The sequence below is a fragment of the Chlorocebus sabaeus genome, chromosome 5 (assembly GCF_047675955.1).
Source record: "Chlorocebus sabaeus isolate Y175 chromosome 5, mChlSab1.0.hap1, whole genome shotgun sequence".
NCBI lineage: Eukaryota > Metazoa > Chordata > Mammalia > Primates > Cercopithecidae > Chlorocebus > Chlorocebus sabaeus.
The window spans coordinates 10,810,343-10,824,797 of record NC_132908.1 but is presented as its reverse complement, the minus strand read 5'-3'; the positions used below and the strand labels follow the sequence as shown (position 1 = coordinate 10,824,797).

General features: G+C 53.2%; 1 protein-coding gene across 5 annotated transcripts in view; it reads right to left on the bottom strand.

The window, feature by feature from the left end:
- Nucleotides 1-1,046: 1,046 nt before the first annotated feature.
- The window catches only part of CLEC16A (C-type lectin domain containing 16A), a 239,611-nt gene continuing 226,202 nt past the window's right edge, over nt 1,047-14,455 (bottom strand). For 4 of the 5 annotated variants that reach the window (XM_073015174.1, XM_007985728.3, XM_037989855.2 and 1 more), the window contains one exon: nt 1,047-4,602. In XM_073015174.1, the coding sequence (XP_072871275.1) occupies nt 4,247-4,602 (356 nt within the window). In that variant the 3' untranslated portion in view covers nt 1,047-4,246. Of the gene's footprint in view, nt 4,603-8,661; nt 8,786-14,455 lie in introns of all 5 variants that reach the window. The other variant, XM_073015175.1, reaches the window with a different exon arrangement.

Here is a 14,455-nt window from a genome sequence, read left to right as displayed (position 1 = left end):
GTCTCAGACATGTAAATGCCCACAAGGCCTGAGACTGGGTGAAGCGGGGGCATGGGAGGGCAGCTCTGCCCTGGGCAGTGGCTTCCTCCTGTTGGCATAGCCCCAACCCTTGGCATGCGGTGAGGGAAAGGGGTTCCTTGTTCATTCTTTCTTGACTCAACTTGGTTTTCCTCTCAAGACCCAGAAGTTCCTGGCCATTTCTGGGTAGGGTTTAAGCCGGATGGTCAGATTTTGAGAACCTGTGATCCTGTTTCCAGGGATTTCTGGGTTTCACGCTGGTGGACGTTGGTGTTTCCGAGTCATGCCCACTCCAGCACTTCACCTGACTCTGTCCTCGGTGGGGAGTCTTTCTGCTTCTCTTGGCCTAGCCTGGCAACAATGTGGCTGCTCGCTACGCTGTCCTGCGAGGTAGGGCTTGGCTGTCCCACTCCACGGATGCAGAGCCTGAGGCCTGGATGGGCAGCCACCTGCTCAACAGGGAAAAGATGCAGAATGTGGACCACGCTCCCGGCACCCAGCAGAGGTAGGGCGGGGACACTTCCTGATGGGGCCGACTGCCCCTGAGCAGTTATTCCCAGTCTCTGGTTAGTATGAGCCCCGACAACCTTTTAGGAACCCAGGGATGGGAGGGAACCTGGCGCAGGGCGGAGGGAGAGGGAGGGGCTCCAGCCACCACACCCCTGCCAAGCAGCTGCGCCGGGATGAGGGGTCATTGGCTGGGAACCTTCCCCTGTACCAGGCCACGGCCTCCTGCCACAGCCCCCAGGAGCAGCACGCTGCATTCTTGGTAACTTTTTTTCTCTTTTATTGCCAAGTTTAAATTTACAAGGAAGTTCCAGTTTTCATTTCCACCCTCGTGTTCAGTACCCATGAAGCATGAGTCACGCTGGCGAAAGGAGGTACTTCCCTAGAGCGGTCCCGAGGCTCAGAGGCATCGAGGTTTTCCAACCCTCGGTCCTCACTGAGACAAAAATTATTTACATATTTTTAGTTCAAGGAAACATAATGAACTCGTACAGTGTATGCCCAACGTCAAGATGACTACATTAAATGCTTCAGATTTATTTATTGCATCTAGACAAGAAGATCAAAATCAGTTCACCCCACGCCTTTTCAAAAAACGGTGCATCTCAGAGACCTTAGAGGAATCTAGCGCGTGTCTGGCAGGGCTGCGTTTCTTCACCTGCCCCTTGGGTTGCTTGTGAACGCCAGCGTTTGGGTCATGGGAGGCTGCCAAGGCTGGGGGAGAGGGACCAGGTTGGGAGGGCGGCAGAGGAGGGGCTGCTCACGGAGGCCTCTCCTCCCAACCCTAGGCCATAGCGGAGGCTGGCCCTTCTGCCTGGGGGAGCACCTCAGCTGGCCTCATCTGACCTGCTGGGACAGGTACCTCCCACGTCCAGAAAGGGATGAGCACACCTCCACAGCAGCATTCAAAGCCAAGGTTTGGGAGTTCCTGTGGCCTACCCTGCTCCCTGACTTGGCAAACCGAGCCAGATGGTGCACAGGGGAAGGGTGGACCAGGGCCCGGGCCATAACTCTAAGTGCTCTCTGCAGGGACTCGGGGGGTGGGCCAGATGGGTCTGTGGGGGCTGACCTCAGATCTCTGAGGCTATGACCTGAGTGTCAGAAGCCACAGTCCCCGCTGTGGGGCTTCTCACCCTCCTGGTTCTTCCTCCGGATGCCAGGGACCCAGCATGTCTCGTCTGGACTGGCCTGTCTGAGAGTGCCCCAGCTATGAGGTTTGTGGGGAGCTCCTGAAGACACAGCTGTGCCCACTGCCGCTGAGACCCAGATGGTATGGGGTCCTTTGGAGCCAAAATGGCTGGTGGCCTCCAATGGGCTCCCAGATCTCCTTATATAAGAAAAGCTTCTGGGAGCCCTGGTTATAGGAAATCCTCACCCCACATACCTGGAGGTGCCCCCAGAGGCAAGTCGCCAGCCCCAGCTGAAAGAGGCCCCTGAAAGCGACCCTGCAAGCCTGCACGGGGGAACTGCCCTGTCCTTGGCCAGGGATGCAGGGTAGAAGCCCTGCCCAGAGCAGTGTCTTTTATCCTCTGCTGGTCCTCCCGGGCATGCTGTCCAGCCCTGTCCAAGACCTCTCTCCTTCAGTGCTCAGTGTTCCCAAGGCCAGTTGGAGCCCAGAGACTTCTGACAGCAGGCTGGTGGCCCACCCGTGTGGTGTGGAGTGAGCTGCAGGCTGTTCCTCCCGGTCATGCCTTGGGGCGGGGCAACCACTTGCCTTCTCTAGTTTCTGCTGCCCCACAGACAGAGTCATTTCAAAACAAGAAGTGCATGTCTCAGGGGCTAGCCAGCTTCGGCCAAGGCCAGCTTGATCCTCTCCACTCCTCTTGCTCTTGCAAAATTAAGCAACACACAGACTGCCTGCTGGGTGTGGGGTATCCCGTCTCCTGATGCTGTGGTCCTTCTCCCCATGATGGTCTTCCCCCTTCCCTACTCTGCCTTCCTTCTCTTCCAGGGACTCTGCGCATGGCCATGGTGGTCACAGTTTGCCCTTCCTTGGGGTTTCTGCCCACGTGGCTCTCTTTCTGAGCTGTGTCTTTTCTCTATTGAAGCAAAGGTCCTTGTACCTGCAGCCATGAAGGCTGGGTGGGCAGAGCTACCCGGAGGGCTTCTGAGTACTGAGGCCTGCCCCCATGGGCGCCACTCCCCCTCCTTGGCAGGACTGTGTTTCCTTCAGGAGGCTGAAAACTGCCCTTGGCAGGCCTTGCCGGGACAGCTGGCTTGGCGGAGGAGATAGAGACTGTGTTTCTCTAAAATGCAGGTGGTAAAAGATCTCAGCACAGCTACCCAGGCTACCCTATGGCCAGGCTCCGACGGACACCTAACGCCCCTGGTGGGCACATCTGCGGGCAGGTCTGGAGGAAAGTTGTGGAAGGTCTCACCAGTGACTAGAGAGGTGAGGGGCCGCTGGCCCTGGTGGACTTGGGGAGGGTGGATGACGGCCATGGCTGTGAGTGCTGTGTCCGGCTCCCAAGCTGGCTGAGTAGAAAGGAACATCTTGGGGGCTGTCTGATGCCTCTGGGTCCTTGCCTGCACACACCCAGCCCGAATGGGGAAGGCAACCATGGGGTTTTAATTTTCAGATCAGCAGCAGTAGCAGAAAGGGAGAGTGACAGACTCAGAGCTCTGGGGACACCACGCCCTTGCAGCTGGAGGGGAGCCGGCTCTGGGTCATCTCTCGGCACACGTGGGCACACACAGTCGAGTGGCAGGTGACGCTGAGGGTGGCTTCCTTTGATTTCCATCATGGCCACAGGGTCTGGAGTCTTCACGGTCCCAAGTGGTTCCTTCTTAGAGATGGCAACACTGAAGAAGATGCTGGAAGCTGTCTCTGTTTGGTTTTGGTGAAGCGAAATGAGGAAGCGTCCTGAGTGGGGAGCTGGCTACATTCTTTCTTTTCCTGGAGAAATCTTTCCATGATGGGAGGCCTCTCGGCTGCTACGGCAGAAAACCGTCCAGCCCTCTCAGCTCTGTGTGTACCTGAGAATACATGTATCCCTCTTGTTTTTGTTTAAAAAATAATCTAAACTTTCCAGGAAGTTACTTCATTATTCCACAGGTTTGCAGAGTTAGTGAGTAACAGAGAATCACTTAAGTAAATGGAAAAAGCCACACTAAGAACTCTAAAACATCAGGAAAGGTCCAGTGAAAATGATAATGAAATCTTAACTATATTATTACACTTTTCACATGACATCAAACCTTAGTGCTGATGTTTTTGGACTCTTTTTTTAAATAGAAGTTTTAAAAATAAATGTTCACCTGCTGTCAAAAGCAGAAATAAATATCCAAAGGAGATGTTTATCTAAGTCTGCTTTTCTACAAATTTCTACGTACAGTGACCTGGTCCAATTCTTCTGTGCACACTGGGGCTGGTGACAGAGGAGCCATATGACAGAGGAAGCAAGAGGTGCCGGTGGGTCCTGCCACCCGGGGCTCAGAGACACGGAGCCCAGGCAGCTCCCTGAGGTGGCTGGTGCAGTCATCTACATTCGCTGGGGTGTCTCCGCTGGTCCCAGCCTTCACGTGAAGAGATGCAAAGTGAAAAAGGAATTCAAGGGCAACATGGCCGCCTTCCCATTCAAGGGAGCGCAGGGATAGGTGGTTGAGATGGCTGCTGGGGGCCGCAGAGAACGGTGGGTGCTCCCAGCATGTCTTGCCAGTCAGCGGCACTGGGGTCCCTACCAGCAGGGCCACACACACAAAGGGAGGCCCCGGCACTGACTCAGTCCTCAGCAGGGCCTACAGGCTCAGCACATGCAGCCTCTTCGCCCAGGGGCTCCGTGCAGGCAGCGGCTGGTGTGGACAGCGGGGGGATGCCGGTGAGGCTGCGGAGGCTGTGGGGGTCAACTGGGGGGACAAGGGTCAGCGACTCGACGCTCAGCGTGTCAGCCGTGTCCTCACAGAGCAGGGAAATGGTGGGCTGCTGGGCAGGGACGAGGCTGGGGGATAGGCTGGCTGTCTCCACGGCTGCGCTCCTGGCCATGTTCTTGCTGAGCTTGGAGTCTGCTTCCGTTTCGTTGACGATTACCAACTGGTCAGGAAGGTGAGGCTTAGGCAGTTCTGGAGTCATGGGGGCATCTGGATTGGGGGAGAGAAACCAGAAACACACTGAGCCCTTGAGACATCCCGTTGCGCTGCGCCCTCTGCTCCCATCCTGAACCATGGCCCTGGTGAGCTAGGTGGGAGGTGGCTGGCTGGTGTGAGGGCTCAGCGTGGCTCCACTCACTCCTTTTGGGGACACAGAACCTGCAAAATCCAGTCTGACCTAGGCCTGGGGAAAATGCAGCAGGGCCTAGGGTTACCCTGACTTGTGATATGAGGGGAAAATTCAGGGCCTGTGCAAAATCAGCATGTGAATTTTGTGCAAAAGCACAGTTCCTGGGTGCAGAGACCTGGCTGACAGGATTTATGTGTGGGCAAATCTCAGGCCTACCTGATAATAAATACTTGTTTAGGAAGTAAATGGGCTTGGATGTGCTCGTAATGTCAGGCCATTTCCAGAGTATACATTTGATGACATTTACCCAAGAGGAAACCCACTGCAATATTTAAAAAAAAAAAAAAAAAGAAAGAAAGAAAAAAAGGAAATTCTGTAGAACTTTTCAGCTTGCAAAACCAAAACAAAACCTTGGCCTGCCTCCTCCTCCTCCTCAAAGTGCTGAACCAGCACCCACCAAGGGGCTGCTGTGGTTACTCAGGCCATTACTGTCCCGAGCTTCCCGGCGGCGGCCACTGAGAAACCACGCCAGGACCAAGGCAGGCGAGGTTCCACCCAATGCAGTTATTCTTAGGGCAGCAATTTCTTTTCTTGGTGCTTTTTTTTTTTTGGCGGAGTCTCACTCTGTTGCCGAGGCTGGAGTGCAGTGGCGTGATCTTGGCTCACTGCAACCTCCACCTCCCGGGGTCAAGTGATTCTCGTGCCTCAGCCTCCCGAGTAGTTGTGATAATAGCCGTCTGCCGCCACATCCGGCTAATTTTTGTAATTTTGTAGAGATGAGGTTTCACCATGTTGGCCAGGCTGGTTTCAAACTCCTGACCTCAAGTGATCCGCCCGCCTCGGCCTCCCCAAGTGCTGGGATTACAGACATGAGCCACCACGCCCGGCCCTTGGTGCTTTTCCAAATCCTACAGACACACGGTGGCCCATCTGCCTTCTAATGATGAACCTGCCTGAACAGAAACACAAGATGCAGCTGGAATTCTCCGTGGAAAACATCTTCCAGCACTTCAGATGCTGGGTGTTTAAAACATTGAGAAGACGAGAGTGGGCATCCTGCTTGGAGAGCGAATTCTCATTTGCACAGAGCTGGGGGTCCCCAAGTCATGGCAGGAGGTGCTGACGATGCCATATCAAGCTAAGAGTGACAGCAGCCTGGGGCCCGGGAAGCATGGTAGAATTTTTGTTTTTGTTCAGCATGATTCCAGTTTAGTTTTTTATTTTCTAAGTCAGGCCAAAATAAAACAGAACAGCAAACGGAACATAAAGCAAAATAACGGAAAAACAAAGAACAAAATAAAAGCAGGCAGCATACAGAAAGGGAAGAGGGAGAGGAAGAGAGCTCTCATCACGGAGCGAAAGCACAAGAGACAGACTGGATTTCAAAGCACACACCAGCATTTCTCCCCACAAGACTCCGGGCAAGATGAACTCTAAAAGGTTCCAATTCATTTCATTTCTTTTGTCTGAGACGGGGTCTCACTCTGTCACCCAGGCTGGAGTGCAGTGGCATGATCATAGCTCACTGCAGCCTCAACCTTCTGGGCTCAAGCAGTCCTTGAGTACTCACTGCCTCAGCCTCTTGAGTGGCTGGGACTACAGGCCCGTTCCACCACACCTGGCTAATTTTTAAAATTTTCTGTAGAGACGGGGTCTCGTTACGTTGCCCACGTTGGTCTGGAACTTCTGGGCTCAAGCAGTCCTTCTGCCTTGGCCTCTCAAAGTGCAGGGGTGTGCACAGGTGTGAGCCACCGTGCCCAGCCCAATTAGATTCTTCCTAAGGCCTTTTTTTTAAAAAAGAGAGAGAGAGAGAGAGAAGATCTAGAGGAAACCATCGCATGAGGCTTTGGTCCTCGCTCTGGGAGGGTGGCAATGGGCATCAGTGAACACTAGTGGAAAAAGTGATTGGAGGTGTGATTTGAGCCCAGAAATGCTGAGTAAACACTACATGCGAATTCTGGTTTCTTTGAATTTCAACTAATTTGCTCCATTCAGTAAGGAGGCTTGTGGTGCTGGGCTGGTTTCAGCTCAGGCGTGCACCCTGACCTAGCATGATCTGCCTGCTATTCCTCAGAACCTGTGGTTCTCTGAGCAGGGCTCACCTGCTCTGGTGGCCTCTGCCCTTGCTTCAAATGGGCATGAGCAGATCTATGATGAACTCACACATATGTGGATCCACACATAAGTTTCGCTGCTGAGGAGGCAGTTTAGAAATGACTAACTCCCCAAATGGTACTGTCCTACCATCTGGAAAAAGAGTAGCCAAACGTTTCCTTCATGTTTTCTTAAAATTTCTATGTAAGTGTTTTCTCTCTTTGCTCAAGTCTGCATTTGCATGCAGATACTCAAAATGCTGGCCAACTTCGTTCTCTGCTCCTTAATGGGGTGTTTGGTGATGAGAATAATCAGGGATGTGGAAACCTTGTAGGCAAATATATTAAAAAGAGTAAACCAATTAACAAACAATAGCACGCGCACAGAACTGTTTCTTCTTCAGGAAAAGGACCAATAATTTTTATTAAAAGGATTGGTTTTCCCCCTAAAGGCAGCCTCTTTTTTAATAGGAAGAAAATAACCCCTTCTTACCCATTGCCTACGACCTGGCCCTGTTGTTGTTGAACTGCTTCCTGAACTTGATCTACACGTGTATCCAACCAAGGGAGGTGAAAAAGGAGAACTCTGCCAGGTTTTCACTGGGGGGAAAATTACCCAGTGAGGACACATTTTGTTTCTAGTCAAGCGCTGAGCTGCAAAAGTTACTGGTGAAGCCCTGGCTTCGTGCTTGCTGGTGTTTTTGAACTCGAGGGCCACAAGTTGAGGCCAGGCCCAGGAAATGAGGGATTTGGAGAAAAGTCTGACTTCCTGGCCATGGGCTGGGGAGACAGAGCCGAGGGGGTAATGGGACGTTCAGGAAGGCCATGTTTCCACGAGCAGTGGACAGACCTCCTGTGGCTGTGGCCTGTAAGGACACCAAGGCAGCAGGTCCCCCACATGCCTGGCCAGCACCTCTGAAACTGATCTGCAGGTCTAGGATGGGGCCTTAACATATCCTTGTCAAGCAAGTGGTGACTTCCAGCAAAAACTTGGATTTGTTGTGCTGGGCTGGGAAAAGGTGGGGCTGAGTGTTGTGGGGAAGAAAAGGATGGTACCTGTAGAACAAGTGCAGGGCAAAGCTCAGAGAAAATAGGATTTCAACACAAAAGAAGGCAAAGGCTCCCAGCAGACAAGCGCAAGGCCAGTGGAGAAAAGCGCATCAGAAACCAGAGAAGAAGCGTCACAGGGGAGGCAGCAGGGATGGTCCCCACAGCGAGCCAGGCTGCTGGGTGGCGGCCCATGGACTAGCCTCATCGCTGTGTGGGTGCTACTCAGAAAGGGATATGGGGGGGGGGCCACATCCATCCATGTGTCTACGAGGGAAATGGCTCTTGGCCTCTGGTCAAAACAGGACTGAATTTGTCACTTATCTTAGAGCAAGACCAGGGGAAGAAAGGAAAAAAGAAACAAGACTTCTTGGTTGCTTTCTACAAATTCTCACTTCGCCAGCCAACTGCCGCCCAACCCCCATGGCCTAAACTGTGGGGACCCCTGGGGGACTTGGCGGGAGCATCTGCTTCTGGCCCGGGCTGAGCCTGATGCTGCTGCACACTTCACAGAGGACAGCATTTCCAGGCTGTACAGGTCTGGCTCAGAAGGACCGCCGTGAAGGTCAAGGGCCGGGGATCTGGTTTTCACATGAGGTGAGGCCAGAAAGGGAGCAGGGAGAGCCAACTTTGGAGGAAACTGGGGAAATGCTGCCTTGGCAAATGGCTCTGTGCTCAGGCCCAGCTTGGCCCACCTTGCCAGCGTGGACCCTGCCGACTGTGGAAATGCAGCATGGCGAGTGGACGTCGCGGCCCGAGCGGCTCCCAGGGGAGACCTGCCTGAATTGACTGTGCGTGAGGTGTCGTGGCAGCCGCCGTTCGGAGCACTAAACCCAGTGGCCGCCATGACTGTCGGCCTCCGACAGGCTGAACACTCGCCGGCGTCCTTTCCTGCCACTTCTGACTAGAGGGAAAACACAGCGACAGATCATAGAAAGCCTTTAACAATGGGACGGCAGAGGCGACATGGAGGGGACACAGAGCAGCAGTGGATGCTGAGCACTGACGGCGGGGGGGAGTCGTGGGGCAGTGCCCAGCATGGGCTTGTGGCCACCGGAGCATGGGGTGCTGGCCCCCCATGCAGAGAAGACACCCCCCATGCAACCCCCAGGACGAGGCAGGGTCGGGATCACTCAGAACCAAGTTGTTCACTCGTGCATCTTAATCGGGTTGGGGCAGAGAAGGTGGGGTCCTGTTGGAAAGGAAAGACGGGTTCATCCGCAACATCTAGTCTCGGTCGGAAGCCTCAGGGGACAGAAGAACAGAATCACCTGTCGGTTTTAGACGTGGCCCAGGAGTTAGGACACGAAAACCCTGCATCCTCAGGACAGTGTGAGGAGGGCAGGGTGTGTGGCTGGAGGACTGGTGTCAGACCAGCTAAGTGAATCAAGCAGATTTCTGATCCCAAGTGAGGAGGTTCTTGGTGTTACACGCTGACGCCAACAGCACAGCTCCGAGTGCTGGGAAAGCTCAGATGCTCGAGGCGCTCCACAAGCCTCTCCCTCAGCCACCTATCTGGGCAGCGACTTGGTGACCCGTGCCTTTGAAAATCAAGACTGAACCACAGCAGGAGAGCTGAGACCAGGTGCCAGGTGGCCGAGTGGGGTTTCTAATTGGCTGAAATAAAAACGTCAGGAGCATCTCACTGTGAAGGGAGAAACCACACTCTCAGAGACAAAGGCGGGTGAACACACAGCTTGAAAGTGACACCATAGAGCACTACAGTGTGAAGGTCCTTAGATGCCACTGGATTATACACTGAAAAATGGCGAAAATGGTAAGGTTTATGTTATCCGTATGTTACCACAATAAAAAAGGATGATGCCACAGAGAAAACTGAGGAGAAAAGGGAACATATCTTACTTGGGGTTTCTATCCTTAAAACTCCAGCAGGACAGTGGTGACCGAGTTCAGTGGCATGCGGGTGTGTTTCAGGCCATCTGACTCTCAGTTGACCCAAATGGGAGGTGTTGTGGGGTGAAGGGGGCTCATATGGACACAGGCACAGGGGTGGGTCCACATGGGAGGGAAGCCAGGAAAGCTCCCTGCACTGGGCTGTCAACGACAGCCAGACCCGTCTTTCTTTCTATAAAACCTCAGGGGACAATCGAGCTGGCCATGGCTCATAACCCAATGTGGTTTTGTTTGTTTGTTTGTTTTGAGACAGAATCTCGCTCGGTTGCCCGGGCTGGAGCGCAGTGGCATGATCTCGGCTCACTGCAACCTCTGCCTCCCAGGTTCAAGCAATTCTTCTGCCTCAGTCTTCTTAGTAGCTGGGATTACAGAACGCCTGCCACCATGCCTGGCTAATTTTTGTATTTTTAGTAGAGATGGGGGTTCACCAAGTTGGCCCGGCTGATCTCGAACTCCTGACCTCACATGATCCACCCGCCATGGCCTCCCAAAGTGCTGCAATTACAGGCATGAACCACCACACTCGGCCCTTTTTGTTTTTTAAAAAGGAATATTTAATTACACCTACTATGTGCTCCCCAAATTAAAAATAAATAAATAAGCAGGCTGACATTCACGCTGTTGTCAGTTTTGAACAAACGGTTTTCTGTGTTCCCAATGTAGCTCGCGTGGAATGTATGTGAACTCCAAGTAATCTGGAGCTCAGAGGTGTGAGTGGGTTGTTTAAGAAACTCACTGTAGGTCAGAGTTCTTATCTGAGGAGATGGTTTTCCTATCAGCATCTCACCCAGAGAGTGTGAGTGTGTGTATGTGACTGTGTGCATCTGTGTGTGAGACCATGTACATACATTTGTGTGTGACTGTGTGCATGTATGTCAATGTGGCTGTGTATTTATGTGTGACTATGTAAGTCCATTTGTATATCTGTGACTGCGTAAGCATGTGCAGTAGCATATGTGTGACTGTGTATGTGTGTGTGACTATGCATGCACATTTGTATATGTGAGTGTGTATGTGCCCTGGTATGTGTATGACTATGTGTGGGAGTGTGACTATGCATGCACATTTGTATGTGTGAATGTATATGTGTACTGGCATGTGTGTGACTGTGTGTGACTATGCATACACATTTGTATGTGTGAGTGTGTATATGTACAGACATGTATGTGTGTGGGAGTGTGACTATGCATGCACATTTGTATGTGTGAGTGTGTATATGTACTGGCATGTGTGTGTGTGGGAGTGTGACTATGCATGCACATTTGTAAGTGTGGCTGTATGAACATGCGCATTGGCATGTGTGACTGTGTGTCTGCAGAAGTGTCACTGTGTGGGTGCACAGTGGTATCCCAGAAGATATTTCTAATGTTTTCCTGTGGCCCCACATGTGGTTCTAAAATTGGGTAGTTTTTCACTTTCCCGCTGTATATTCTTTGCAAGTTCAGCTTCTCAAAACCATAAAATGTTTAAGGGGAAAAAATGCTGATTCCAACCCTGCAATTTTCTCACTAGGGGCTGGCTGAGGCCTGCCAGGCTAGCTCTGCTGGATGTGTGGGCGACAAGATGCCTGGCTCCTGGACACGTCGTGGGGAGGGTGTTGGGCTCTCCCCACAGAGCACTGGAGGATCTCACCACACTTCTCGAAAGGACCGGCCATTAAAGTGCCCTGGGGCACAGTTACTCGGGTCATCAGGGAGTTCAGTGTCGACTCTCCCTTTGGTCTGGGGCGGGCACTGAAAGAGCCACTCCAGGGCACCCATAGCTCTGCCTCTGGTGTGTGAAGGAGGCTCAGAGGCAGGTGCTGCACCCAGAGGGAGCCTCCAGGTGACCAGAAAGCCAGTGACCCCTCGGGGCTGTCCCCTTCCCCCTTCAGGCTGAGAGTCCCTCACCTGTGCTGGGCCTGAAGCTACCACTGGGCCATAGGCTGTGGCCCTGATGGGCATGGGGACTGTTCCTCAAAGGTGTCCTTCCCCTGCCCACAGCCCGTCTGCATTTGGGAAGACAGAATGTACAGGCAGACCCCAGGGAGATGGGCAAAAGGAATCCACTGGTCTCCAGGAAATTGTGGTTTCGGGCCCTAGTGGACTCCTGTGAGACCCAAAGGCCACTTTCCTCATGGACCAGGGCCTCGCCAAGCCCTCATCCCCGGCTGTCCTCTCCAGCAACGCCACCTCTGGGAGCCTCCTGCAGCTGTTCTGTGTCAGCTGTGGAACCTACTGCACCTCTCCTTTGTCACAGTTTGGAACTGCACGTGCTTCTGGGTGGCCACCTGACAGGCCTCAGCCACCCCGCCTGCCTGCAAGATCATGCTTTTTGCCACATTGTATCCCGAATGCTGTGCACAGTAGGGACTTATCCTAATCCTGCTTGCTTAGAAAAAAATAGTTCAGTGAGACAGGGAGTGGAGTGCCCAAACCCAGGGAAGAGAAGATCCAGGGAGATGAGCCACTAAGAGGATGGAAGGCCACGTGGGGGCCGGGTGGGTGGAGAGACCTCTTGGATCAGGTCTCAAGTCCACAAAACCAAGAGGACAGCCTGAGCCTAAATCCTGGGAGCGAGGCTGAGGTCCCCACAGGAAAGTGAGAACATGTTTGGGATAAATGTGGGGAGTTTTCAACCCCAGGCAGGAAACCTAAGGTCCCCTGAGCTGGACACAGGGTGGAGGCGGAAAACCCAATTGAGCATCAGCTTGTTTCACTGCCTCATGTGGGATGAACCCACGTGGGCTCCCTGGGGTCCACTTTGCTACTGATTTTAAGAAAGCCCCAAGCCTTCCTCCCACAGGGGTTCACACCACCTAGCCTTCTACGGCTGGGGCCGCACATGTTAGCAGGCCTTCATGAGTGGGGCTGTGACTTTTCACTTGGGCCCTAGAGCGGCCATCCATGTTGGAAGGAGAAACACATTTCATGGGCTGCCTCCAACCAGGATCCACACTGGGGCCCGGGTCTCTGGGACACCCTGGAGGTGCCTGAGATAGTCTTGGAAATCGCATCAGATATTCTGCTAGCTGTTTCAGAAGGTGGGCATGGGCTTTAGGGTTGCCAAGGCTAGGCTTCAGATCCTGGCTCCTCTGCTGGCTAGCTGCATCCTCTGGGCCAAGTTGCACAACCTTTCTGGGTCTCTGTGTTTTCTACTGTACAGTGTGAGGTGGAGCGTGGCAGGATTTAACAAGGGGACTTCTGTGAAGTGCCTACAAGCATGGTGTCTGGCACAGGCGGGCTCAATTTCAGGAGTGTCCACCTGGGACGCCACATAGCAGGTGCACATTGAGAAGGCCCTGCTGTGGCTACAGCAGGAGCCCACGCTGATTGGTGGGTGCCTGGGCCACAACAACTGTCAAAACAGCATGAAGGTCACTCCCAGCTTTCAACAACTTCCTTGAACAATTCAAGTGTTCAAAACCGTGGGCCAGAGCTATGGAAAACTGGGCCTGTCTCATCACTCGGGGGATGGCATATCTTGTGTACTTTCCCAACCAAACACCTGGCCATGCAAAGTGTGCTTTCAATGGCAAAGGAGGGCCAGGTGTGATGGCTCATGCCTGTAATTCCAGCACTTTGGGAGGCCGATGTGGGTGGATCACTTGAGGTCAGTAGTTCAAGACCAGCCTGGCCAACATGGTGAAACCCCATCTCTACTAAAAACGCAAAAATTAGTTGGGCATGGTGGTGCGCATATGTAATCCCAGCTACTCAGGAGGCTGAGGTGAGAGAATTGCTTGAATCTGGGAGGTGGAGGTTGCAGTGAGCCAAGATTGCGACACTGCATTTCAGCCTGAGCAACTAAGCAAGACTCTGTCTCAAAAAAACAAAAACAAAAACGAAAAAACAAATCAATGGCAAAGAAGCCACTGGGGTTTGCTAGTTCTCACTTCAGAGGGTCTGGCAGCCGCTCTCTACAAGGGGGAGCTTCCCAGACTCTGGGAGGCTCCATAATCACAGAGACAGGAACGCTTCTGACTTAGCACTGTGCCCTCAAAAACCACTTTGAGGACAAGCTGCCCCTTCTGGGGGCTGCAGCTGTCTTCTGCTGTCTAGGCTGAAGGCAGTGGGCGGTTAGGATGAATCAGCTTGGAGGAGAGGTCCTGGCCCACCCTGCTGCCTGGCTGGCCCTTCAAGGATGTCATCCCTGGTGGATCAGGGCCAGGTCCCTGGTGGGTGGAAAATAGGGTGAGCGAGCCATGCAGGGCGACCTTCCTTCATCAGAAGCCTGAATGCTGGGCCACACTCTGAGCCGATGTCAAATCAGGCAACTGGCAGAAGGGCTCCCATCCCAACAAAGCTGTCTCCTTTCTCCTGCCCTTGGCTTTCTCTCCTCTGCGTCTTGGTGGAACAGCAGGCAGATGTTGGAGCCATCTGGTTAGACCCATTCCTACAAGGAACATGGAAAGCCCATATGCTTTGTTCTGGGTGTTCTGGGAGGGAGACTGCAGGCTGGCCTGGAAGTCTGGCCTCAAGACAGGGAGGAGCTTGTGGGCTCTGATGTGCTCTCCTGCCAGGGATCAATAGCTGCGTCCTGAGGCATCCATAAGAGTAAAGCCCAGGCTGCCCGCTGGGCCCGGCCCTTCATCAGGTGAGTTATCTCAGTGTCTGCAGAGCCGGACAGGCAGGCTGGGCCTCAGGCTTTTACTGTCATGCTGCATAAAGAATGGGGACCT